We start from the raw sequence: 27,596 nt of genomic DNA, 5'->3' as shown, positions 1-27,596 counted from the left end.
TTGCAGCATAATGTAGGGCCCAGTGTGAGAAAGCTGGGTCTCCCTCAGAGGTCATGGGTCTTCCAGCAGGACAATGACCCAAAACACACTTCAAAAAGCACTAGAAAATGGTTTGAGAGAAAGCACTGGAGACTTCTAAGGTGGCCAGCAATGAGTCCAGACCTGAATCCCATAGAATACCTGTGGAGAGATCTAAAAATGGCAGTTTGGAGAAGGCACCCTTCAAATATCAGGGGCCTGGAGCAGTTTGCCAAAGAAGAATGGTCTAAAATTCCAGCAGAGCATTGTAAGAAACTCATTGATGGTTACCGGAAGCGGTTGGTCGCAGTTATTTTGGCTAAAGGTTGTGCAACCAAGTATTAGGCTGAGGGTGCCAATACTTTTGTCTGGCCCATTTTTGGAGTTTTGTGTGAAATGATCAATGTTTTGCTTTTTGCTTCATTCTCTTTTGTGTTTTTTCATTTAAGACAAATTAAATGAAGATAATACAAAAGAATTTGTGTTTGCAATCATTCTCAGGAAGAAACTGAGTATTATCTGACAGAATTGCAGGGGTGTCAATATTTTTGGCCACAACTGTAACTTCTTTCAGCATTTTTCACCCATAGGAAACTATGGATAAGTGCAAAAATGCAGCAAGAACGCAGGTATCAGTTTTTGCTGCAGTTTTGGTGCAAAAATCTAAGGAAGTTAAATCATTCTTTTTTATTCGGACTCCCATGACAGCACCACGAGAGAGGGGATCCGCCCTTCGGGAACAGGAAACCTACAGATACAAAAAGGGCGGCACCTCTCCCACGCATCAGTTGGTTTCCTGTTCCTGAAGGGACGGGATCCTGCAGATGACCAGATCCCAGGCCGGCCGGCCGGTGCAGGTAGCGAGGGGGTCTCCTACCTCGGCCTGGTGCGGAGCTCCTGGAAGACGCCACGGTGGCCCAGGATGGGTGGCACGGCGGTGGCGTAGACAGCAGGGAGCGGCGTCCGGAGTAGGTCTGTCTCCATAAGCAGACCACGCCGGTGAGTATACCCCCTGGGACTCCCAACTCCAGCGGCGCGATCGCGGTGGTCGGGTGGGGGGGGCGGCGCGGCTGCAGAGCGTTGAGGCCGGGGAGCGCTCCATAGTGCAGTGCCCGGGAGTCCCGCGTGACTTCCGGTCACGCCGGAGTCGCGGTGACGTCAGGGGGCGGAGCCTCGGGGCGCTTCCGGGTCGGCGGCGCCACTGCGCAGGCGCGGTGACCCAAGATGGCGGCGCCCATCGGGAGGACTCCGGTAAGCGCTGGTTCCCCTACCAAAAGCGGTGCCAGCTGGGGAAGGGGGCCCTATTAGGGGGGCGTGGCAGGAGGATATCTGCTGTCCGGAGGAGGGGTATATAGGCAGGACCCTAGATGGGTGCCTTGCCTTGGCCACATTATTGCAAGCCAGTAATGGAGAGCGAGCAGCAAAAGCAGCAGCAAAAGCAGCAGCAACGGCGGCAACAGCGACAATCTTCACTGCTGTCCCTGGATGACCTTAGGCAGGTCAAACAGAAGAAGAAAGAGTCCCTGTCCCAACCAGAGAGTGTAAGGGGTGAGGACCCGGTGGAGTCGGATTCCTCGACAGAGTGGAGGAGAAGTAAAGGCTCCTATATTTCATCTCCCTCGTCCTCAGAAGAAGACGACTCTGGTCGGTTTTGCCTGCCGCTCGACCGAGTAGACAAATTGGTAAAAGCGGTCAGAGGAACAATGGAGGTGGAGGAGCCGAAGCCTCAATTATCCATGCAGGATGTGATGTTCGAGGGGCTGGAGCAGAGGAAGCGTAGGGTCTTCCCACTAAATGAAAAGATCCAGGATCTCATCTGCAGAGAGTGGAAAAAGCCAGATAAAAGAGGGTCGCTACCACCAGCCCTCAAGCGGAGATATCCCTTTGACGACACAGCAATGAATACTTGGGACAAGGCCCCCAAATTAGATGCAGCTATTGCGAAAGCATCCAAAAAATCCTCGCTACCCTTTGAGGACATGGGGTCCCTTAAAGATCCTCTAGACAGGAAGGCAGATACCTTCCTTAAAAATACCTGGGAGATGGCAGCCGGTTCCTTAAGACCAGCAGTAGCATCGACTTGCACGGCCAGGTCCATGATGGTCTGGTTGGACCAGTTAGAGTCGCAGTTAAAACAGGGAACATCTAGACAGGCAATCCTGGGGGCCCTCCCAATCATCCAGGATGGCGCAGCCTTCCTAGCGGATGCCTTGGCTGATGCATTCAGAATGGCCTACAGGGCAGCAGGACTCTCTAATGCGGCTCGGAGAGCCCTGTGGCTGAAGTGCTGGCCGGGAGATATTCAGTCCAGGGCGAAACTCTGTACTATCCCGTGTGAGGGGGAATATTTATTCGGAGCAGTCCTGGACGAATTACTGGAGAAGGTCGGGGATGATAAAAAGAAATTCCCAAACCTTTGGTCCGCATCTTACCGTCGTCCGTTTAATAGGAGGCGATTCGGTCAAGGGAGAAGACGTAACCCTTCACCTAATAGAGACCGTCCCACATGGGATGATAGAAGGAGAAGAGGTACGGGCTTCATGTTCAGACGCTCGTCGAGAGAGCGTAAAAGACAAAACCAATGACTAGCAATTCCCGTGGGGGGTAGACTGTCATCCTTCCTCCCAGCATGGCTACAGGTCACCAATAGTGACTGGGTGCGGAATGTGATATCCACCGGACTCAGGTTGGAGTTCACGCAAGTCCCACGGGATAACTTTAAACCAACACCCTTAAGGTCTTCACCCTTCGAGCAAGCGGCTTTAGAAGCAGAGGTCTTGAACCTGTGTCTAAAAAAACGTTCTGATAGAGGTTCCAGAGTCTGAGAGAGGAAGAGGATTCTACTCTCCCTTATTCCTAATCCAAAAGCCGGATAAAACATTCAGAACGATTATTAATTTACGTTTCCTTAATGAAATTTTGGTTAAATGCACCTTTAAAATGGAATCCATTAGTTCTACAATAAAGATGCTGTTTGAAGGGTGTTTTATGGCGGTAGTGGACTTAAAAGACGCATACTATCATGTGCCCATCCACGCAGATTTCCAGCAGTTCCTGAGAGTGGCGTTATCAATGGACGGTATAATCCGTCATTATCAATGTAGAGCCCTTCCCTTTGGTCTCTCAGCAGCGCCCCGGGTATTTACAAAAATAGTGGCCGAGGTTATGGCTCATTTACAGGAAGTTGACATCTTAGTTATCCCATACTTGGATGATTTTTTGATTGTGGGAAATTCAGTGGACCATTGTCTATTTCAGATTAAAAAAGCTAAGTCCAGATTAGAGAACCTCGGATGGATTATAAATTACGAAAAGTCCCGATTTCAGCCCTTAAAGGTCCAGAAGTTTCTAGGCTTGCTGTTAAATTCAGAAACCCAGCAGTGTCTGTTACCCGTAGATAAATTACAGCAGATACAGCAGCAGGTTCTTCGGGCAATCGATAGACCCTCCATGACCATCAGGCAGGCCATGTCCCTGTTAGGCTCCCTAACCTCATGTATCCCAGCGGTCAAGTGGGCACAATTCCACACTAGGGCCCTTCAGAATGACGTCCTGGTTAATAGCAGAACCTTAGAGGGCTTCTTGCAGGGTCAGGTATTGCTAAGCCACTCAACTATTACATCTCTTAGGTGGTGGCTCGATGTCGGAAATTTAGCCTCGGGGGTGCCCTGGGTGATGCAGATAACCCGCGTAATAACCACAGATGCTAGTCCTTGGGGTTGGGGGGGCCCATATGGGGGACATAGTGGTACAGGGACAGTGGAACTCCGATGCCGAGAACTCATCTAACCAGAGGGAGCTGCTGGTGATTGAATTGGCCATTAAAAAAACTCATTATGTATCTACAGGGCCATCATGTGAGGATACTTTCGGACAACCAGGTAGCGGTAGCCTATGTCAACCACCAAGGTGGAACCCGCTCCAACGCCCTGATGCGGATAACGGAACGTCTCCTTCAGATAGCAGAGAAAAATTTTCTATCTTTAACCGCACTCCACATCAGCGGAAAAGACAACGTGAAGGCAGACTTTCTAAGCCGCAGGGCCCTAAGGCAGGGAGAATGGGCCTTAAACTCAGACATCTACAATCAGATTGTCCGCAAATGGGGTCGACCGGAGGTGGACCTCTTTGCCACCAAGGAAAACAGGAAGGAAAAAACTTTCTGTTCCCTAAATCCCAGGGAAAATCCACTGGCAGTGGACACCCTCCTAATAAAATGGGACTTTTCGCTGGCCTACGCCTTTCCGCCTTTGAACCTTCTACCTCTGGTAGTGAGGAAGATCAGGGAAGACGGGGCAAGAGTCATATTGATTGCCCCCTTCTGGCCCAGAAGGACCTGGTTTGCATGGTTGAGGACCATGTCAGTAGGCGATCCTTGGGTACTGCCGAACCTTCCAGATCTCCTCTACCAGGGGCCAATCAACCACCCACAAGTAGTAGGACTCCGTTTGACGGCATGGTGTTTGAGAGGACACTATTGAGGGATAGAGGGTTCTCAGAAAATGTAATCAATACACTCCTAAAAAGTAGGAAACAAACCACCACAGGTATATATGCTAGAACCTGGAGGCGATTCCTGTCCACCTGTGAGTTTAATATCAGGGATGGAATACCTGTAAAACAGATCCTAGAATTCCTCCAGAGGGGTCTCGAGTTGGGCCTTTCCACTAGCACATTGAAAGTGCAAGTTTCAGCTTTAGGGGCCCTATTTGAATGCGACATTTCCGGTAACCATTGGGTAGCGAGATTCATTAAAGCAGTTACCAGATCAAGACCCATACTCAAAGATAGGTGTATGCCTTGGGACTTAAATTTAGTCCTGACAGCCATGACAGAGAAACCGTTTGAACCTCTGGATTCTGCTTCACTAAAGATGATATCACTTAAGACAGCCTTTTTGGTAGCAATAACATCTGCACGTAGGATAGGCGACATACAGGCACTTTCCAGATTACCTCCATACACAGAATTCTTACAGGATAGAGTAATCCTAAGGCCAGACCCAGCATACCTTCCCAAGGTAGCATCTCATTTTCATAGGACACAAGAGATAGTTCTGCCTTCCTTCCTCCCTAATCCAACCAATCCTAAAGAACAAAAACTTCAGGCTCTAGATGTTAAGAGATGCCTACTTAAATATTTAGCAGCCACAGATCCTTGGAGGAAGGAGAACGCATTATTTTTATCCTTCCAAGGTCCCAGGAAAGGGTATAGAGTGTCAAAGCGCACGTTAGCAAGGTGGATTAGGGAGGCTATCTCTCTTGCCTACACAGCAGGTGGCGGTCCGGCTCCACAGAACCTGAGGGCGCATTCCACCCGTGCCATGGCATCATCCTGGGCAGAGAGATCGGGAGTATCAATTGACCAGATATGTAAGGCGGCCACCTGGTCATCTCCTTCTACCTTTTTTAACCACTATCGGTTAGACATGGGTGCCTCCTCAGATCTCACCTTCGGGCTAAGGGTGCTGCAGGCTGTAGTCCCTCCCTAATTTAGTTTACATCTCTGTAATTCTCTCGTGGTGCTGTCATGGGAGTCCGAATAAAGTATTAAGTTACGTACCGGTAACGGTATTTTTCGGAAGCCCATGACAGCACCCTTAGTTCCCTCCCTTGTTCACGTAGAAGGGTGCACCCCTTTTAGAGGATTGTTTTTGCAAGTTCACCTTATGTGGGAGATGGTTTAAAGAATTGTAAATAGGATAGATAGGTTGTATATATTGTGTATATGCGGTGTACTAACCATGGTAGCCTCTCAAGCTCTGTAATCCAACTGATGCGTGGGAGATGTGCCTCCCTTTTTGTATCTGTAGGTTTCCTGTTCCCGAAGGGCGGATCCCCTCTCTCGTGGTGCTGTCATAGGCTTCCGAAAAATACCGTTACCGGTACGTAACTTAATACTTTTTGGACCACTAAACTTTATCAGCATGAACAAGACACAATAAAAATGCAGCAAAAACTTGACAAAACATGCATTTTGTAAGCCACGTTACCTCTAAGAAAGCAGGTTTTGCTCGTAGAAAAAAAAAACTCCGCAAAAACGCAACATGTGAACATAGCCTAGGAACATGGATTACTGGAACCATGTCTTCTGGTCTGATGAGACCAAGATAAACTTATTTGGTTTGATGAATATCAAGCGTGTGTGGCGGAAACCAGGCGAGGAGTACCAAGATAAATATGTCTTGCTTCAATCATGGTGGTGGGAGTGTCATGGTTTGGGGCTGCATGAGTGCTGCTGCCTGTGGGGAGCTACAATTCATTGAGGGAACCATGAATGCCAGCAATTACTATGGCATACTGAAGCAGAGCATGATCCCCCATCCCTTCGGAAACTGGGCCGCAAGATAGTATTCCAAGATAACGACTTCAAACACTCCTCCAAGATGACCACTTCCTTGCTAAAGAAACTGAGGGTAAAGTTAATGGAATGACAAAACATGTCTACAGACTTAAACCCTAATTAATATCTGTGGGGCATCATCACATGGAAGGTGGTGGAACGCAAGGTCTCTAACATCCACCAGCTCTGTGATGTCATCATGGAGCAATGGAAGAGGAATTCATTGGCAACCTGTGAAGCAATAGTGAACTCCATGTTCAAGAGAGTTAAGGCAGTGTTTGAAAATAATGGTGGACGCACAAAATATTGACACTTTGGGCACAATTTGGCCATTTTGACTTAGGGGTTTACTCACTATTGTTGCCAGCAGTTTAGACATTAATGGCTGTGTGTTGAGTTACTTGGAGGGCACACCAAATTACTGGTTATGAACCAGTTAACAAATGGCAGTTGCATGCATCAAGTCATGCTTCAAGGTTCAGGCATGTCAAATTTTCAATATGATCATTCCTTTGTTCCTAAAGAAGATAACTCCACCTGTACGCTCAGCTGAATTGAGCCGAGTATGCATGTGGGTTAAACAAGGGTTTACCTGAGGACTATTGAAGTATGACCACCTACATTGTCTGAATAAGCGCAAATTTTAAGAGATTTTTTTTTTATTTAGTGAATAGTAAAAATTTGATTTGTAAACTTAACCCCTTTTCAACATCGGTCGTAATAATACGCCAATGTTGGACACCCTCCCTTTGATGTGGGCTTCGGTGCTGAGCCCACATCTTTTCCTGCACATGATTATTTTGAACAGCTGACTTTGCCCGGAACAGCTGCGAGTGGAATTGCGATCTACCCGCGGCTATTAACCCGTTAAATGCCGCTGTCAAACTCTGACAGCGACATTTAACACGCGCTTCTGGCAAGCGCACCGGAAATCCGCCCATAAGTGACCCCCGATCTCGCAGGTCACCGATGGGTTGGCATGACAACCAGAGGTCTCCTGCAGACCTCTATGGTTGTCACTACCGGACTGCTATGAGCGCCGGCCGGTGGTTGGCGCTCATAGCAAGTCAGCAATTGTGCTACTTACAGGCGATCTGATCATCGCCTGTATGTAGCAGAGCCGAGACTATTGAAGCATGCCAAAAGTTTAAAAAAAAAAAATTAAAAAAAAAGTTTTTAACCCCTTTCTGCCATCAGACGTACTATCCCGTACATGGGACACGGGCCCCTATGCCCATGGACGGGAAAGTATGTCTAGCGCGATCAGCCGCGCCCACGTGGTGAGCGCCGCTGATCGCTCCCGGGTGTCAGCTGATTATCACAGCTGACACCCGGCACTATGTCAGAGGCAGTCACGGACTGCCCCCGACACGTTAACTCCTTGCACACCGCGATCAAACACGATCGCGGTGTACCGGGGGTTAAAGGGAAGCATCGGCAGGGAGGGGGCTCCCTCCGTGCTTCCCTGAGCCCTCCACCGCAGCGCAATGTGCAGCGCTGCTGCAGGGGTCTCTTTCCCTACAGGTCTCCGGATCCACGATGGTGACGGGGACCTTCGGGGGCCTGTAGGGAGCTGACTTCGTCAGTGCCTGCAAAGCGCAGGCATGAGGAAGTCTGCGTCTATGCCTGTGACAGATCGCTGATCTGTCACAGTGATCTGTGATGTGACAGATCAGCGATCTGTCACAGGACAGTGATGTCCCCCCTGGGACAACCTAATAAAGTTAAAAAAAAAAAAAAAAAAGTGTAAAAATAATTTTTTAAAAATCGCTAAATAAATTAAAAAAAAAAAAAAAAATCCCCTAATTCATTTTTTGTAAATAATAATTAAAAAAAAAAACAATAAAAGTAAACATATTTGGTGTCGCCGCGTCCGTACCGACCTGCCCTATAAAATTGTCCCATTAGTTAACCCCTTTAGCGAACCCCTTAAAAAATAAAAATAAAAAACGAAGCAAAAAATAATGATTTATTATCATACTGCCGAACAAAAAGTGCAATAATGCGCGATCAAAAAGACGCAAATAAATATCCATGGTACCGCTGAAAACGTCATCTTGTCCCACAAAAAACGAGCCGCCATACAGCATCATCAGAGAAAAAATAAAAAAGTTATAGCTCGCACAATAAAGCGATGCAAAAATAATTATTTTTTATAGAAAATTGTTTTTATTGCATAAAAGTGCCAAAACATAAAAAAACAACATAAATGAGGTATCGCTGTAACCGTACTGACCCGAAGAATAAAACCGCTTTATCAATTTTACCGCACGCGGAACGGTGTAAACGCACTCCCCCCAAAAAATTCATGAAACGCTGGTTTTTGTTCATTCTGCGTCCCAAAAATCGGAATAAAAAGCGATCAAAAAATGTCACGTGCCCGAACATGATACCAATAAAAGTTTCAACTCGTCCCGCAAAAAATAAGACCTCACATGACTCAGTGGCTCAAAATACGGAAAAATTATAGCTCTCAATATTTGGTGATGCAAAAACTATTTTTACAATAAAAAGCGTCTTTTAGCGTGTGACAGCTGCCAAAAATAAAAACCGCCATAAATAGTAAATCAAACCCCCCGTTATCACCCCCTTAGTTAGGGAAAAATAATAAAATTTTAAAAATGTATTTATTTCCATTTTCCCATTAGGGCTAGGGTTAGGGCTGAGATTAGGGATAGGGGTGTGTTGGGTTTAGGGTTGCAGTTAGAATTGGGGGGTTTCCACTGTTTGGGCACATCAGGTGCTCTCCAAACGCAACATGGCGTCTGATCTCAATTCCAGCCAATTCTGCGTTGAAAAAGTCAAATGGTGCTCCTTCCCTTCCAAGCTCTGTTATGCGCCCAAACAGTGTTTTACCCCCACATATGGGGTATCAGCCTACTCAGGACAAATTGTAAAACAACTTTTGCGGTCCATTTTCTCCTGTTACCCTTAGGAAAATAAAAAAAATGGGGGCAAAAACATTTTTGTGGGAAAAAAATATGATTTTTTTTATTTTCACGCCCGGGCGTTATAAACTTCTGTGAAGCCCTTGGGGGTTCAAAGTGCTCACCACACATCTAGATAAGTTCCTTAGGGGGTCTAGTTTCCAAAATGGTGTCATTTGTGGGGGTTTCCACTGTTTAGGTACATCAGGGGCTCTCCAAAGGCAACATGACACCCGCAGACCATTCCATCAATGTCTGCATTCCAAAAAGTCACTACTTCCCTTCCGAGCCCCGACGTGTGCCCATACAGTAGTTTTCTCCCAGATATGGGGTATCGGTGTACTCAGGACAAATTGGACAGCAACTTTTGGGGTGCATTTTCTCCTGGTCCCATTGGGAAAAAAAAAGGGGACTAAATGATCATGTTTGTGGAAAAAATACGATTTTTTTATTTTCACGCCCGGGCGTTATAAACTTCTGTGAAGCACTGGGGGAGTTCAAAGTGCTCACCACACATCTAGATAAGTTCCTTAGGGGGTCTAGTTTCCAAAATGCGGTCACTTGTGGGGGGATTCCACTGTTTAGGTACATCAGGGGCTTTCCAAACGCGATATGGTGTCCGATCTCAATTCCAGCCAAAAAAGTCAAATGGCGCTGCTTCCCTTCCGAGCTCTGCCATGCACCCAAATAGTCGTTTACACCCACATATGGGGTAACCGCGTAGTCAGGACAAATTGCACAATAACTTTTAGTGTCCTGTTACCCTTGGGAAAATAAAAAATTGGGGGTGAAAAGATCATTTTTGTGGAAAAAATGATTTTTTAATTGTACCGCTGTACGTTATAAACTTCTGTGAAGCCCTTGTGGGTTCAAAGTTCTCACCACATATCTAGATAAGTTCCTTCGGGGGGGTCTAGTTTCAAAAATGGGGTCACTTGTGGGGGGTTTCCACTGTTTAGGTACATCAGGAACTCTCCAAATGTGACATGGCGTCCGATCAGAATTCCAGCCAATTTTGCATTGAAAAAGTCAAACTGCGCTCCTTCCCTTCTGAGCTCTGCCATGCGCCGAAACAGTGGTTCCCCCCCACATATCAGGTATCAGCGTACTCAGGACAAATTGCACAATAACTTTTCCAGTCCAATTTCTCCTGTTACCCTTGGTAAAATAAAAAAAAATTAACCTTATTATTTTTTTTTTTGTGAAAAAAAGTTAAATGTTAATTTTTTTAAATATTCAAAAAATTCCTGTGAAGCACCTGAAGGGTTAATAAACTTCTTGAATGTGGTTTTGAGTACCTTGAGGGGTGCAGTTTTTAGAATGGTGTCACTTTTGGGTATTTTCTATCAATATAGACCCCTCAAAGTGGCTTCAAATGTGATGTGGTCCGTAAAAATAAACTGGTGTTGTAAAAATGAGAAATCACTGGTCAACTTTTAACCCTTATAACTTCCTAACAAAAAAAAATTTTGGTTCCAAAATTGTGCTGATGTAAAGTAAACATGTGGGAAATGTTACTTATTAAGTTTTTTGTGTGCTGTATCTCTGTGATTCAAGGGCATAAAAATTCAAAGTTGGAAAATTGCGAAATTTTCAAAATTTTCGCCAAATTTCCATGTTTTTCACAAACGCAAGTTATATGAATGAAATTTTACCACTAACATGAAGTACAATATGTCACGAGAAAACAGTGTCAGAATCACCGGGATCCATGGAAGTGTTTCAGAGTTATTACCTCATAAAGGGACAGTGGTCAGAATTGTAAAAATTGGCCCGGTCATGAACGTGCAAACCACCCTTGGGGGTGAAGGGGTTAAAAATATAAAAGTTCAAATCACCCCACTTTCGCCCCATTCAAAATAAAACAATTAAAAAAAATCAAACACATACACATGTTTGGTAGCTCCGCTTTCAGAATCTCCTAATCTATCAATATATAAAAATAATTTAACCGATCGCTAAACGGCGTAATGAGAAGAAAGTCAAAATGTCAGAATTATGTATTTTTGGTCGCCGCAACATTGCATTAAAATATAGTAACAAGCAATCAAAAGATCGTATCTGCACCAAATTGGTATAAATAAAAATGTCAGCTCAGTGCACAAAAAATAAGCCCTCACCCAACCTGAGATCACAAAAAATAGAGACGCTACGGGTCTTGGAAAATGGCGCAATGTTTTTTTTTATCAAACTTTGGAATTATTTTCACCACTTAAATAAAAAAGAACCTAGACATGTTTGGTGTCTATGAGCTCGAACTGACCTGGAGAATCATAATGGCAGGTCAGTTTTGGCATTTAGTGAACATAGTAAAAAGGCAAAACAAAAAAACAATTGTGGAATTTTTTTTCCGTTTTCCAGTACAGAATATGATAAAGCCAATGGTGTCATTCAAAAGTACAGCTCGTCTCGCAAAAACCCCCCCCCTCACATGGCCATATTGACCAAAAAATAAAAAGGTTATAGCTCTGGGACGAAGGGAATGAAAAAATGCAAAAATGAAAATACCTCTGGTCATGAAAGTGTTAAACATTAACTGAAATGTTATATTTTCTAGGATTGATGTCACCGAGCTACAGCTTTCTGTGACTGCAGTATTTTTGCTGACTGCGTTTTGCGGAACTACATTGTGGGACTATGAGGTAATATATAAAACCATCATAAGAGATTCTCATTTTGGGTATGGTAAGTCCTGCATGTGAATGATAAATCAATGGTACGCCTAAATATTACAGTCACTTTTGCATGCTTTTCTAGGACCACTGTAATTTCCTCATTAGGACTCACTTTCCTTTTTATGGAATTCCCCATATTTAAAGGGTTATTCCCATCTTCAAGATCCTGTCCCTATATGTAGTAAGTAAAACAATATTAGCAAATTCCTGCAATTAGAAATGTAGTATAGTTTTTCTGATTCGCTATGTCACTTCACTCATGTGCATGCATTGCAGGACCTTAGGTATCCATGGTTTACGACGACTCATATAGTGACAGTAAGTTAGCTAGTTGCTAGTGGTTGTAACCATGGATATATAAGGTCCTGCAATGCCTGCACATGAGGGAAGAGACATAGCGAATCCAAAAAACTAAACTACATTTCTAATTGGAGGTATTTGCTAATATTATTATTACACCTGCTACATATTGGGATAGGATCTTAGAGATGGGAATACCCCTTTAATGATGTGTCGTGAGGTACCCTAAAATAAACACCAATTATTAGTATATTTATATGATCAATCCATGGATTGCGGACACTTGCAGGCCGCACTGTTTTGTGTCAGGAAGGTGGCTAACTGATGAGCATAGGTCTGTCCTTTATAGCAATGCAAATATGTATGTAATATTATTTCTATGAAGCTGTGGAATTAATGGTGCTAGACAAGCGAGTAAAATAAATGAATCGCTAATATTTAGTCTTCGGTCATTTCAATGTGTACTCCGCTAATGGTCAGCCCCACAACTAGACTCACTAGTCTGATGATAGAGCTCTCTTTTTTTACCTTTAGCTGTTTAGAAAGGTGGTTTATGCCACAATTAGCATCTTGTATCAGGTAGAACTCACTTGAGCCTCTTACTTGCTTTCTTTTCACTTTCTGCTGCCAAATGGAAGAGTATTAAAGATCACTGGATTCCCAGGTAATTATTTTGATGATAGTTGTTTTATCAAAATATCCAATTAAAATGAGCAATGCCATATACACATATGATTTATTAGTTTTGCTAAACTGCTGAAAAACAATTAAAAAAAAAAAAAGTCATGTGATAGTGTCCTGGTGTGCTAATATCTAGGGAACCATATGCTGTTGAGCAGTGGTCTTCTACTGTCCTCCAGGGAAAATTACGACCCTTAGTAAGTCCTGACACCCGCAGGTAAAAGTAAAACAGAGTTACAGTATACAGTACTAATAAAAATAAGCTTGAATTACTAAATAGCTAATGCAACACATCTTAGTCCAGTGCATTGAAGTATAGCTACACTTAAAGGGGTTGTCCATTATTCAGGCAAACTTTTCTCAATTACAGTATTCCTTTATGTAGAATAAAGTCACCTTATACTCCACTCCAGGACCAGTGCCATTTCACCAACATCGACAACGTATCTCCCGTTGCTAGAGTGATATTACCGTATGTCACGTGAGCCCTGCAGCCAATCAGTGGCTGCTAATGGTCCATGTAACTGACTTACGGTAATTTAGACAAACTAACAGCTGAAAGAAATGTGAGCTGCCAATGTCAGTTTTGTCCAAAGGAAGTAAGGGTGAAGTGGCCGCATGGCTTATGTGACATTACATTGCTAGAGCACCAGGACACTTGTCACTGGAACAACACTGGCACCAAAGGCAAGTACAGTTAGGTCCATATATATTTGGACAGAGACAACATTTTTCTAATTTTGGTTCTAGACATTACCACAATGAATTTTAAACAAAACAATTCAGATGCAGTTGAAGTTCAGACTTTCAGCTTTCATTTGAGGGTATCCACATTAAAATTGGATGAAGGGTTTAGGAGTTTCAACTCCTTAACATGTGCCACCCTGTTTTTAAAGGGACCAAAAGTAATTGGACAGATTAAATAAAATGTTCATTTCTAGTACTTGGTTGAAAACCCTTTGTTGGCAATGACTGCCTGAAGTCTTGAACTCATGGACATCACCAGACGCTGTGTTTCCGCCTTTTTGATGCTCTGCCAGGCCTTCACTGCGGTGGTTTTCAGTTGCTGATTGTTTGTGGGCCTTTCTGTCTGAAGTTTAGTCTTTAACAAGTGAAATGCATGCTCAATTGGGTTGAGATCAGGTGACTGACTTGGCCATTCAAGAATATTCCACTTCTTTGCTTTAATAAACTCCTGGGTTGCTTTGGCTTTATGTTTTGGGTCATATATATATTCTGCAGGCAGGCAGCCTGATCGCATATGTAATGTGTATGTAATTCATTTCTTTCATGTTATCCTTTAAAAAAAAAAAAAATTCATAAAAAAAATATAAATCAGTCTGAAAATGGCACCGCCCACACCTATGAAGTAGCAGCCATCGGTGACCCCATAGCTGCTGCTGCACAGGCGGCGCCATCTTGGAGGAGGACATTTTTTTTTTTTTAAATAAAAAGGCAGATCCGGGCACCAATTGCTGCAGCTTTTGCAGTGACTTAGAGACCAGCACCTCATATACCTCATATACAGTGCCTTGCAAAAGTATTCGGCCCCCTGGAACTTTTCATCCTTTTCCCACATATCATGCTTCAAACATAAAGATACCAAATGTAAATTTTTGGTGAAGAATCAACAACAAGTGGGACACAATTGTGAAGTTGAACGAAATTTATTGATTATTTTAAATTTTTGTGGAAATTCAAAAACTGAAAAGTAGGGCGTGCAATATTATTTGGCCCCTTTAACCTAATACTTTGTTGCGCAACCTTTTGCTGCGATTACAGCTGCAAGTCGCTTGGTGTATGTCTCTATCAGTTTTGTACATCGAGAGACTGAAATTCTTGCCCATTCTTCCTTGGCAAACAGCTCGAGCTCAGTGAGGTTTGATGGAGGTTTTCAGCTCTTTCCACAGATTCTCGATTGGATTCAGGTCTGGACTTTGGCTTGGCCATTCTAACACCTGGATACGTTTTTTTTGTGAACCATTCCATTGTAGATTTTGCTTTATGTTTAGGATCATTGTCTTATTAGAAGACAAATCTCCGTCCCAGTCTCAGGTCTTTTGCAGACTCCAACAGGTTTTCTTCAAGAATGGTCCTGTATTTGGCTCCATCCATCTTCCCATCAATTTTAACCATCTTCCCTATCCCTGCTGAAGAAAAGCAGGCCCAAACCATGATGCTGCCAGTCACCACCTTGTTTGACAGTGGGGATGGTGTATTCAGGGTGATGAGCTGTGTTGCCTTTACGCCAAACATATCATTTGACATTGTTGCCAAAAAGTTCGATTTTGGTTTCATCTGACCAGAGCACCTTTTTCCACATGTTTCGTGTGTCTCCCAGGTGGCTTGTTGCAAACTTTAAACAACACTTTTTATGGATATCTTCGAGAAATGGCTTTCTTCTTGCCACTCTTCAATAAAGGCCAGATTTGTGTAGTGTACGACTGATTGTTGTCCTATGGACAGACTGTCCCACCTCAACTGTAGATCTCTGCAGTTCATTCAGATTGATCATGGACCTCTTGGCTGCATCTTTGATCAGTCTTCTTGTCTGAGATGAAAGTTTAGAGGGATGGCCGGGTCTTGGTAGATTTGCAGTGGTATGATACTCCTTCCATTTCAATATGATTCCTTGCACATTGCTCCTTGGGATGTTTAAAGTTTTGGAAATCATTTTGTATCCAAATCCGGCTTTAAACTTCTCCACAACATTATCATGGACCTGCCTGTTGTGTTCCTTGGTCTTCATGATGCTCTCTGTGCTTCAAACAGAACCCTGAGACTATCACAGAGCAGGTGTATTTATACGGAGACTTGATTACACACAGGTGGATTATATTTATCATCATTAGTCATTTAGGACAACATTGGATCATTCAGAGATCCACAATGAACTTCTGGAGAGAGTTTGCAGCACTGAAAGTAAAGGGGCCGAATAATATTGCACGCCCCACTTTTCAGTTTTTGAATTTCCACAAAAGTTTAAAATAACCAATAAATATCGTTCAACTTCACAATTGTGTCCCACTTGTTGTTAATTCTTCACCAAAAATTTACATTTGGTATCTTTGTTTGAAGCATGATATGTGGGAAAAGGTTGAAAAGTTCCAGGGGGACGAATACTTTCGCAAGACACTGTATATATTATTCATTATGTAAAGTAGGGAGCAGGTCACTGAGGGCGACAGCCTGACACCGTCTGTATGTCATTGAGCACAATCCTGCGGATAGATTCCCTTTAACGCATGTTTCGCGTCAACTTTTTCTGAAGGGGTGTATAGTGACCCAGGTTACCCGTCTTAAATAATAACCAAATCACCTCAAGTAAAAACACTCCCAGTCTCTAGCCTTGAAAATCATAAGGCTGTTGATGACATAAATAGTTATCAAATAACTAATGGGTGAGGAGAATCGCCATAATCAAGAGAGGATTTGATACAATAATATAAATTTTTATTGCATATATATATAATAAAGACATACAAAGTGCTTAAGGTGAGGTAGAAGAAAAAGTAGCAACCAAAAAATGGCATAATACATAGATGACAAATATAGTGCCAAGACAGAATAAACGTCTCAGGGCTGAAAACTGCACGAGATCAAGTTACTGGTAGCAGTAATTCAAATTCAAGGCACTATGGCAGCAGGGATGTAAGCTTAGAACTTTCAACACCATTATTTAGGATTGCAGCTGATTATCAGACTATATATTTGGGGTACTATTTCAGGCTCCAATTCTGATATCTCAAGTATGCCTAGATAATACTGCTCATTTCAATTGTTTAAATACTGTTTGGTTTTGGTATTTTGCATGATCAGCAGATTTCATATTTTTACTTACCCTACGTAGGTCCATCGCTGCTACCATAGTGCCTTGAATTTGAATTACTGCTACCAGTAACTTGATCTCGTGCAGTTTTCAGTCCTGAGACGTTTATTCTGTCTTGGCACTATATTTGTCATCTATGCATTATGCCATTATTTTTTAGTTGCTACTTTTTCTTCTACCTCACCGTAAGCACTTTGTATGTCTTTATTATATATGTGCAATAAAAATTTATATTATTGTATCAAATCCTCTCTTGATTATGGTGATTCTCCTCACCCATTAGTTATTTGATAATTATTTATGTCATCAACAGCCTTATGATTTTCTAGGCTAGCAACTGGGAGTGTTTTTGCTTTGTTTTTTTCTGTTGTAGTTTGAGGCCTGAGAGGTATATCCGTATGGCCACGGAAATGTTTTAGGTTGATAAAAAAATCACCTCAAGTGTTAAGCACAAATGGTGCTGTCATCATGGGGACGAGCATCTCTGGCGTCCATTTTGATGTCTGATATCATGTTCCACCTCTCAACACATCACAGCAGGGGGCGGGGCACCCAACATCACAGTGATGTGTCAACAAGACAGGCATGAGGTTCAGCCGTGCATGGAAGCACGCTGTGCTGCACCCTGGGTTCAAGTCTTCACATTGCAGCTCAAGCTTGGAACACCAGTTTGTATATAAGACTGCAAAAATGCAATTATTAAGAAATCCCTTAATTAAATATTGGGACCTCGAAGTATATGGGATCTATTTATATCAAAGAGCATATTTCAGTCACTGTAGTGAATATTTTAATTACTAAAATCATAAATTGTTGTGATGTACTAACATGTGTGAGGCAGTGATTGGTGTTATATGCGTGGGTCGCTATGTGTCCCCCGGGATGGGCAAAGAAGCATATGGAGGCTGTGGGCGTGCATTGCAGTCACAGGCATAGCTGTGATTGCAATGCAAAATAAAAATGAGTATTGGTTCTGGGCATGCTATGTGTCCAGGGCAGAAATAAGAAAACCTGTTCTGGGCTTTTATTTTTGAAACGGACTACAGGATGGCAGCGGTGCAGTCTGTTTCCTCCCCGGCCCTGGGTTTTCTATGTGGCTGACGGCCACAGATTCTTTTGTAAAAACCCCTGCAGAAGAGGGTAAGTTGTGTCAGTTTGGTCTTGGAAGCAGGCAAAGGAGGAGGCTCTACAGAGCTCAACTTGTGTGAGGCAATACAGGGCCATCCATTGGTTGTATAAATTATTATTTTGAAAGCTGAAACCCTCCGAAATGTGGTTTAGGTTAAGAAAATAAATTGCCATCAATGCAGAAATATTGATCATTTAATGGACACAGAATGGTCAGATTTTTGCAAGACAAAAGTTTTGTCGCCTGGTCATATAATGCACCCTATCCTAGTTTACATCCTCACCTGTGCTCAGTAAATGATCGGTTAATTAGTGGGTGTGTATAAAAAGAAACTCAGCACCCCAGACCTTCTCTTGAGCTGCAACTTGAGCTCTGACAACATGCCAAAAATCCATCCTGCAACCAAATCCTGGATTATCAAGAGGCTAAAGACCAGATCCACTGCAGAGGTGACTGGCACCTTTAATGTGTCTAAGCGTCAAGAAGAAAGAATTAAAAAAAAAAAAAAAGATTCAAAGAGACTGGAGATGTGTTTGACAAGCCCAGGTCCGGCAGACCCTGCAAGACAACTGCTCAGGAGGAACGTTTGTTGGTTTGAAAATCCAAAGCAAGCCCCTCTTCCACTCTTCCACACAGCAGGGCTCCAACAGGCCTGGTCACCTCAAATCCCTGTGTCAACTAGAACAGTTTGTAGGATTCTATCTCGAAATGGCCTCCATGGTCGAATCAGTGCCCAGAAGCCAGCACTAAACAAAAGGCAAATAAAAAACTGTGTGGCATTTGTAAAGTCCACAGCCTGCTAAACAAATGGATGCTGGAAAAGTGGCAGAAGATGGATTTCTCTGATGAGTCTTCAGTAGGATTACACCACAGCCAACGCAAATACTGCAGGAGACCTACTGGAGCCCGTATGGATCCAAAATACACCCAGAAAACAGTTAAATTTGGTGGTGGAAAGATCATGGTCTGGGGTTACATTCAGTATGGGGGTGCGCGAAACATTTGCAAGGTGGAAGGCAATATCAATAGCCTAAAATATCAAGAAGTATTAGCTACCTCTTATAATCCAAATCATAAAAGGGGTCAAATTCTGCAGCAGGATGGTGCTCCATCTCATACATCCATCTCTAAAACAAAGTTCCTCCAGGCAAAAAAGATCAAGGTGCTCAAGGACAGGCCAGCTCGGTCACCAGACATGAACATCATTGAGCATGTTTGGGGTAGGATGAAAGAGGAACTTGGAAGACAAAACCAAAGAATCTAGATGAACTCTGGGAGGCATGTAAGACTGCATTCTTTGCTATTCCTGATGACTTCATTAATAAATTGTATGAATCAATTGTTGAACCGCATGGATGCAGTCCTTCAAGCTCATGGAAGTCACACAAAATATTAAATATGACTCTAATAGCACCACAACTTAATTAACCAATGTTATGCAACATATATTTGTATTTTAAGTTACCGTAATTATTTGTTTGAATATCACATTACTTTCTGTGGCTGACAAAACTTTTGTCTTGCCAAAATCTGACCATTCTATGTCCATTAAATGATTAATATTTCTGCATTGATGGCAATTTATTTTCTTAACCTAAACCACATTTCGGAGGGTTTCAGCTTTCAAAAGAATAATTTATACAACCAGTGGATGAATTTAACGTCCGGTTATAAGCTTTTATTTACATAACATGGATAAGCGGCATAACTTCTGTCAGGGAGTGTAGAGGTATTGACGGAGAGGTCGAGGAGACCCCACTGATCCCTGAGCTGGGGGTGTCCCCTGGTAAGTTAATGACAGCTCAACTCCAGGATCCCACCCACGCCCAGGCATGAGGAAGGGTGATTGAAATTAGTGGAGTAGCTCAGCAACCTGGTGCTGAGACCGTTTTTCCCTGCATGGCTATCCACCAGGAGCTGTTAATACCTGGTGGATAAAGTCTGGGATGAAGTGGTGGAACAGCTGGTAGTGCCCTATTCCTACCGTTGGGCGGTGCTCGACATAGGTCACACCCACATGCTAAGAGGGCACTTGGGGGCCAAAAAGACACAGGAGCACATTCTGCAGCGTTTTTTTGGCCTGGGTCTACGCGGAGGTAGAGGTACTGTGACACGTGTCCGGAATGCCAACTATCCTCACCCACCGCAAACTACTGGAATCCATTGGTACCTCTGCCCATCATAGAGGTACCATTTGAGTGGATGGCAATGGACCTGGTAGGCCACATAGTGAAATCCACCCAGAGCCACCAACATGTTGTAGTGGATTATGCCACGCGGTACCCAGAGGCGATACCACTTCGCAACACGTTAGCCAAGCCAATCGCTTGTGAGCTATTTGGAATGTTTTGCCGCCTTGGGCTGTCTATGGAGATCCTTACCGATCAGGGGACTCCTTATATGTCGAAGGTGACCAGGGAGCTATGTAAGCTGCTCCAGATCAAACAGCTACACACATTGGTGTACCACCCACAAACTGACGGGTTGGTGGAGAGGTTTAATAAGACCCTTAAGTCAATGCTATAAAAAGGTGGTCGCCAAGAACGGGAGGGATTGGGACATGCTACTGCTCTATCTAGTGTTCGCTATCCACGAGGTACTGCAGGCGTTCACGGGGTTTTCTCCATTTGAGCTATTGTATGGCAGGCATCCGAGAGGACTGCTGGACATAGCCAAGGAGACGTGGGAATAGGCGCTCCACATAAGTGTCATCAAGCATGTGGCAAGCATGCAAGACTGGATTGTGGCAGTACGTCCCATAGTAAAGGAGCATCTCATGGATGCTCAGGCCGCACAGAGCGGCAGGTATAATAAAAGAACCACGGGCAGGACCTTTAAAGGAGGGGACCGGGTATTGGTACTAGTGCCCACCCCAGAGAGTAAGCTCATGGCCAAGTGGCAAGGGCCATGAGAGACACGGGGTAAGGTGGGAGAAGTGAATTATAGAGTGTACCAACCCAGTAAAAGGAATAATAATCTTTATTTTTATATAGCGCTAACATATTCCGCAGCGCTTTACAGTTTGCACACATTATCATAACTGTCCCCGATGGGGCTCACAATTTAAATTCCCTATTAGTATGTCTTTGGAATGTGAGAGGAAACCAGAGTACCCGGAGGAAACCCACGCAAACACGGGAGAACATACAAACTCCTTGCAGATGTTGTCCTTGGTGGGATTTGAACCCAGGACTCCAGAGCTACAAGGCTGCAGTGCTATCCACTGAGCCACAGTGCAACGATACCATGTCAACCTGCTAAAAGCCTGGAAGGACCAGGAATGTTTGGTCACGGAGGCGACTCTGGTCGTACCAGCGGGGATCCCTCTGGCACCAGCCCAGGACACAGCAGGGGATCAGGTTAAAATCAATGATACCCTCACCAAACAGCAGTGGCGGGAGGCTCGGGCTCTGTTGCAGTGGTGCAGTGGAATACGAACGTATTCTCAGAGCTGCAGGGGACGAACCTCTGTGATACAGCATTTCATTGTCACCGAGCCCCGGGTAAGGATGAAACCGTACCGGATGCCAAAAGCCCGAAGGCAAGCCATCGCGGCCAAGGTGAAGCAAATGCTCCAGTTGGGAGCCATTGAGGAGTCCGGAAGTGAATGGGTCAGCACCATAGTCCTAATTCCAAAACCAGACGGGTGATTATGCTTCTGTAATGACTTCAGGAAATTAAATGAGGTGTCAAAATTTGACCTCTATCCCATTCCACGGGTGGACGAGCTAATTGATAGACTGGGGAAGGCCCAGTACTTCACCACTCTCGACCTCACAAAAGGTTACTGGCAGGTCCCTTTAACAGTCAGCCAAAGAAAAGACCTGTTTTATAATACCAGAGGATCTCTACCAATATGTCTTCTTGCATTGTAGGTTAAATGGGGCTCCGGCTACATTCCAGAGGCTGATGAACATAGTGTTAGCATCGGAAATATATGTCGGCAAATCTAGATGACATAGTCATCTTTAGTGCAGACTGGAACACCCACCTGTCCCAGGTACAAGCAATACTGGAGTCTCTCCAGATCGCGGGGTTGACGGCAAACCCAAAGGAATGCACGTTAGGACTCAGGGAAGCCCGGTACTTAGGTTACGTGATCGGTCGCAGGGTTATCAATCCCCAGGTAAACAAGATCGAGGCCATCCAAAACTGGCCCAAGCCATTGAGTGTTGTGAGTTCATTTTCCCCTTCGTCACTGGGGTCTGGTGAACTCCCTATTCTGGTAAAGGAAGGTAATGAATAAAAAACAATAAAAAACAAATCTGGACTGAGAAAAGTAAGTTAATGTGTATGCTCAATGTAAGTGCATATTAACACATGACCATTAACCAGAGAAAACGAAAAGCAAAAAACACAAATATCCTGAACTAAAAGTAAAAAATATACTGCAAATAATGCATAAAGGTAATAATAATAATAAGGGTATTTAGTAAACATAATTTTGATCAAAATAATTTACAAGCCATCCCGCCACGTCACGGCAACCCTTGTGGGACAGTCCCTACTCTAGTATTTAAAACCTTTTCACTTGCCAAGTGGCGTGAATGTGAATAAGGGTCGAGCGGCTGAACCACTAGTAACAGCTTATGGTGTGACCGCCCTCTTTCTGAGCTGGAAAAGCCATCCAGTCTGGCCTAAGCTGTTACTAGTGGTTCAGCCGCTCGACCCTTATTCACATTCACGCCACTTGGCAAGTGAAAAGGTTTTAAATACTAGAGTAGCGACTGTCCCACAAGGGTTGCCGTGACGTGGCGGGATGGCTTGTACATTATTTTGATCAAAATTATGTTTACTAAATACCCTTATTATTATTATTACCTTTATGCATTATTTGCAGTATATTTTTTACTTTTAGTTCAGGATATTTGTGTTTTTTGCTTTTCGTTTTCAAAGGAAGGTAATGAGCCTGATTATCAGGCACCTGAGTCTAATGAGGATGACTGGCTGAGTGGAGTCACGGACTGGATATAAGGCTGCCGACGCCCTTCTGCCCTGCGGGTGATTTCTCTGTGGACTTCTAGGACACCAGTCTGATTCCTGCTCCTCTAAAGCTAAGTTTTCTGTTTTGCCTGTTAGCTTTTTTGTTTTTGTTTTTTGTTTGCCTTGCTTTTCAGTATTCTGACATTCCCTGCTGGGGTGAGCTGAATCTCCTTTTGCCTGTAGCTCTGTCTTCAGTATATTCCTGAGTACTGACATAGCTTTTTTGAAGCCTAGCGTCTTCAGGGCCTTTTTGACTGTCAGGCTCTTATTTTTATAGGGTTTTTCACGGATTGCAGACAGCAGCCTTCCTGTCCTTTTCCACCTAGTTAGCTTGGGCCCCTCTTTGCTCAGTCTATCTTTCTGTCTGTGTTAGTATTTTCATCTTGCTTCACCGTCATTATATGTTGGGGGCTTCCTATTGCTTTGGGGTCTGCTCTGGGGCAGTTTAGATTTCCCCTTTCTTTCTTTAGGCCTATTTAATTCTCCGGCTGTGATCGAGGGGTCTAGGGCATCGTAGGAACCCCCCACGGCTACTGCTAGTTGTGTTGATAGGTTCAGGGGTCTGCAATCCGATAGCTGCCAACTTCTCTGGTTTTCTGGACTTAGCTAGCATTTCTGTTTTTGCCTCCTACGGTGACTCAATCATAACATTTGAGTACCAAACAGGTGAGGGCATTTCTCGGCATCATTGGGTCCTATCGCCGGTTCATACCCAATTTTGCGGGGAAGTCAGCACCCCTAACTGACCTGTTAAAAGGTAAGAAGTCAGTTATGGTCCACTGGAATCCTCAAGCGGAGGAAGTATTCCAGTCCTTGAAGTTGGCGTTGTGTTGACAGCCAGTTCTCATCAGCCCCAACTTCAAGGAAACCTTTATCGTGCAAGCCAATGCCTCAGAGGTAGGCCTAGAAGCAAACTGTGCTGTTGCAAGAGGTGAACGGGGATGAGCATCCAGTCACCTATTTGGGCAGTAAACTGACCCCGGCGGAGAAAAATTATAGCGTAGTGGAGAAGGAGTGCTTGTCGATTAATTGGGCCTTGGAGTCCCTACATTACTATTTGCTCAGGCGTCCGTTTCATTTGGTAAAGGACCATTCACCCCTCATCTGGATGAGAAAGACAAAAGAGAGGAATGCTCGGGTCACCAGATGATTCCTGTCCCTGCAAAACTTTAGTTTCTCAGTGGAATATCGAGCGAGGAGGTCACAGGGAATTGCAGATCCTCTATCACGGGCCCCCTGTATGGTGACAAATGTTTAACCCCACAAGTTTGAACGGGGGGGGGGGGGTGTATGTGAGGCAGTGACCGGTGTTATATGCAGGGGTCGCTATGTGTCCCCCAGGATTGGCAAAGAAGCATATGGAGGCCGTGGAGTGCATTGCAGTCACAGACATATCTGTGATTGCAATGCAAAATAAAAGTGAGTATTGGTCCTGGGCATGCTATGTGTCTGGGCAGATATAAGAAAACTTGTTCTGGGCTTTTATTTTTGAAGCGGACTACAGGATGGCAGCGGGCCAGTCCGTTTCCTCCCTAGCCCCGGGTTCTCCATGTTGCTCACGGTCATATGTTCTTTTGTAAAAAAAAAAAAACCCTGCAGCAGAGGGTGGGGGGGTCTGTCACTTTGGTCTTGGAAGCAGTCAGAGCAGAAGGCTCTGTTTGAGGCAACACAGGGCCAAGAGGAAAGGCCTGGCACCCTCATTTCGAGGTGATATTAGTCAAAAGAAAAAGTGATTATTTACATGACTGACACAAATGCTAAGTGGTCAAAAATACTCAGTTTGTAAAAGTGACATTTAAAAAAATACTAAAGTAAATTATATTGCTGTGAAGAACATTTTCTGTATTAAGCACCTAATCTTAGATGTGAAGGTGGATGGGGTTAGGGAGAATTTTTTTGTTAATAATTTATAACATTATTAAGGGTGGTTTCACATTAGCGCTTTTTAAGCGCACGCACGGCCGGGGGTAGCTCCGCCCCCGAGCCGGCTCTCTGCCCAGCGTGCCCGCCCCTTGCTTGTAGCGCCGCCTCCTAGCGCACAGTGGCGCCTGCGATTGGCGCACCCTATCTTTAGCATAGGGTGCGCAGATCGTGCGCAGGCCGTGTGCTAGTTGCGCTTTGACCTGCGCTGCGCACTTTTGACGGTGCGCCGTGCGCGCCAAAATCCGAAAAGTCTGATTTTGGCGCGCACGGCGCACCGTCAAAAGTGCGCAGCGCAGGTCAAAGCGCAACTAGCGCACGGCCTGCGCACGATCTGCGCACCCTATGCTAAAGATAGGGTGCGCCGATCGCAGGCGGCGCTGTGCGCTAGGAGGCGGCGCTACAAGCAAGGGGCGGGCATGCCGGGCAGAGAGCCGGCTCGGGGGCGGAGCTACCCCCGGCCGTGCGTGCGCTTAAAAAGCGCTAATGTGAAACCACCCTAACAATGTCACTCAAAGTACATTGTTATGAACCCCTGTAATTGCACGATATTAAAGATTACATCAAAGAAATCTATTTTCGGTAAAGCACAGATGGTGACGATATTTTAGACAAATAGTGTAACCTATGCTAAAATATGAAAAAAGTGTGCTATCAATCAATGCTTATTTTTTTTGTAAAAATACTTAAAAAGCAGGGCAGAAAGACTTCAACATCACAACCACCATAGCCACACACAATAGGTGTTCTGCCTTCTTACACGCTGACACGGTGTGCATTCCAGCATACAGCATAAACCACCTTCTATCTTCCAAAATAAGCAGACTGTTCTCTGTAGTCTAACTTGTTTATTGGTGAAGAGTATAGAACATGCAGTAAAACTATAAAGAATACAAACGACATGGGTAAGTATTGGGCAGATGATCACACAGCTAACACAAGTACAGGAAGTATTCATTGTGATGCAAACTTCATAAGGAATACACAGGTGTCTAATTACATCTGCTGTGCACTGGCTACTATACAGTTAATAATATCTCTGTAACACTGCATTGCAAGAAAAGATATTAACCTTACCAGATATGCTTTACCAGGATAACGAACTGCGTTACAGGAGGACAAGTAAACACATGTGTCCTTATGAAATACACAGAAGAAAATGGCATCTCCCTCATCCCAGAATACATTGCTTCAATCCCATAGGGCAACACTCTGTTAAAGAGACAGGCTGTAAATGCTATTACAGACACAGCTATAAATTCAGCCACCACTAGATGGTGCTATAATTAAACCAGCACATAATACAAACATACTTGCCCTATTCAGAGGGCAGGACAATAGGTGTAAGGGAAAAGTCAGTTGCCCCACCTTCCAACAACCTCATATGGAATATGTTCTATAGACAAAAGCAACAGGAAAAAAATAAGAAAATTCCCCCCAAACCTCAAAAAATGAATATGTATACATAGACATTCTAATGTTTTTCTGAGGCTCTAGCTGAACATTTGACCACACCAAAGTAACACATCATGAAAAATGCTACTAAAGGTCATGAGTGAAACAAGTCTTACCCATGTATGTTTTCCTTTAAGATTCCTATGATTGGATTGCCACTGAAATTTATTCCACTTATGGGAATTGTATTGGGAACAATTTACTCCTGTAGCAACTATTTTAGAGTCATTCTCAGCGGTGGAGTAGGCAAAAATGGATCTACGGTTGCTGTAAGTATATTTTACATATACTGAGTGTTATGTATGCTATGGTGTACATAGATTTATTGCAAATGTGGGTTACTGAAGTTAAATTGGTTGATATTGAAAAGAAAAAATTGTTATGCCTGCACAATTGTTAGTTCATATACACAGGCAAATCAAAAGCTTGTACAACTAAACTTACTGTATGTACATTCCGATTGGGAGTACTGTATTTACTGCATTATGATTTGTGTATACACCAAACAGATGAAGCAGGCAGCGGAGATGTGACGGGGCAACAGCAGCAGGGGTCTGCTGTAAAATATAGTTAGAACTAGAACCAACTCCGATCCCAGCAGTTTAACTACTTGTATGCCATGGTAAATAGCAACCACGGCATCTACTGAATTTGACAGATGGAGGTTGTTCACTTTGTCGTCCTTTCAGCCTCTCGCTCTCCTTTCTCCACCCATCACAAAGCGATCCCAAAGTGCAGATGTAGGGTCTAATGGGCTCACTGTCACTAGAAAACCGACATACACTGAATATGCTGCATTATATAAGGAGTGCACTGTATTAACTACACAATCAAAGGATTGCATGTTTCTTTGTAGGATTCATTAATATTATGGAACAAAAAAGAGAAGGAAACCTTCAAAATCCCAGTTTAAAAAAAAAGTGAAAAAATATAGACGCATATTTGACAATGTTGCATACATTCTGTTTCAATCAAAATTATTCAGTCTCCATTGCAAATTAGGTTTATTAGCAGAATGTGCCAGCTTTCTTCTGTTTTGGTTTGTTGCAATCATACAATGAGAACTCAAGAATATTAGTTAACTGGATGACATTTCCCATAAGGATTGGGCTAAGATTCTTCAGGAACACTGCCAAATTCTGTTGTCTGAAGTATTGTAGAGTGGTGATGAAGGAGGAACAGGGATACCAGATTTTTCTTGAAGCAGTGTAGCGGCACAGTGAGTGCTTGCCTGGCGTCCATAAAGAGGCACTTTCACCAAATTTATCATGTTGACCTGAACACAGGATGTAACAGTGGTTGCAGAGCAGAATACAAATTTGTATTTTATTTTTGTT

At 43.8% G+C, this 27,596-nt stretch overlaps 1 protein-coding gene across 1 annotated transcript in view; it reads left to right on the top strand.

Moving 5' to 3' along the window:
* Nucleotides 1-27,596, top strand: part of CHPT1 (choline phosphotransferase 1) — a 150,423-nt gene that overhangs the window by 81,994 nt on the left and 40,833 nt on the right. The window contains exons 4-5 of the mRNA XM_073545007.1: nucleotides 11,845-11,929; nucleotides 26,397-26,528. Of these exons, the coding sequence (XP_073401108.1) occupies nucleotides 11,845-11,929; nucleotides 26,397-26,528 (217 nt within the window). The remainder of the gene's footprint in view (nucleotides 1-11,844; nucleotides 11,930-26,396; nucleotides 26,529-27,596) is intronic.

The sequence above is a fragment of the Dendrobates tinctorius genome, unplaced genomic scaffold (assembly GCF_039654945.1).
Source record: "Dendrobates tinctorius isolate UK_male_01 unplaced genomic scaffold, ASM3965494v1 ptg000139l, whole genome shotgun sequence".
Classification (NCBI taxonomy): domain Eukaryota; kingdom Metazoa; phylum Chordata; class Amphibia; order Anura; family Dendrobatidae; genus Dendrobates; species Dendrobates tinctorius.
Note: the sequence above shows the minus strand (reverse complement) of the source record. Positions and strands in the feature narration are given on the sequence as shown.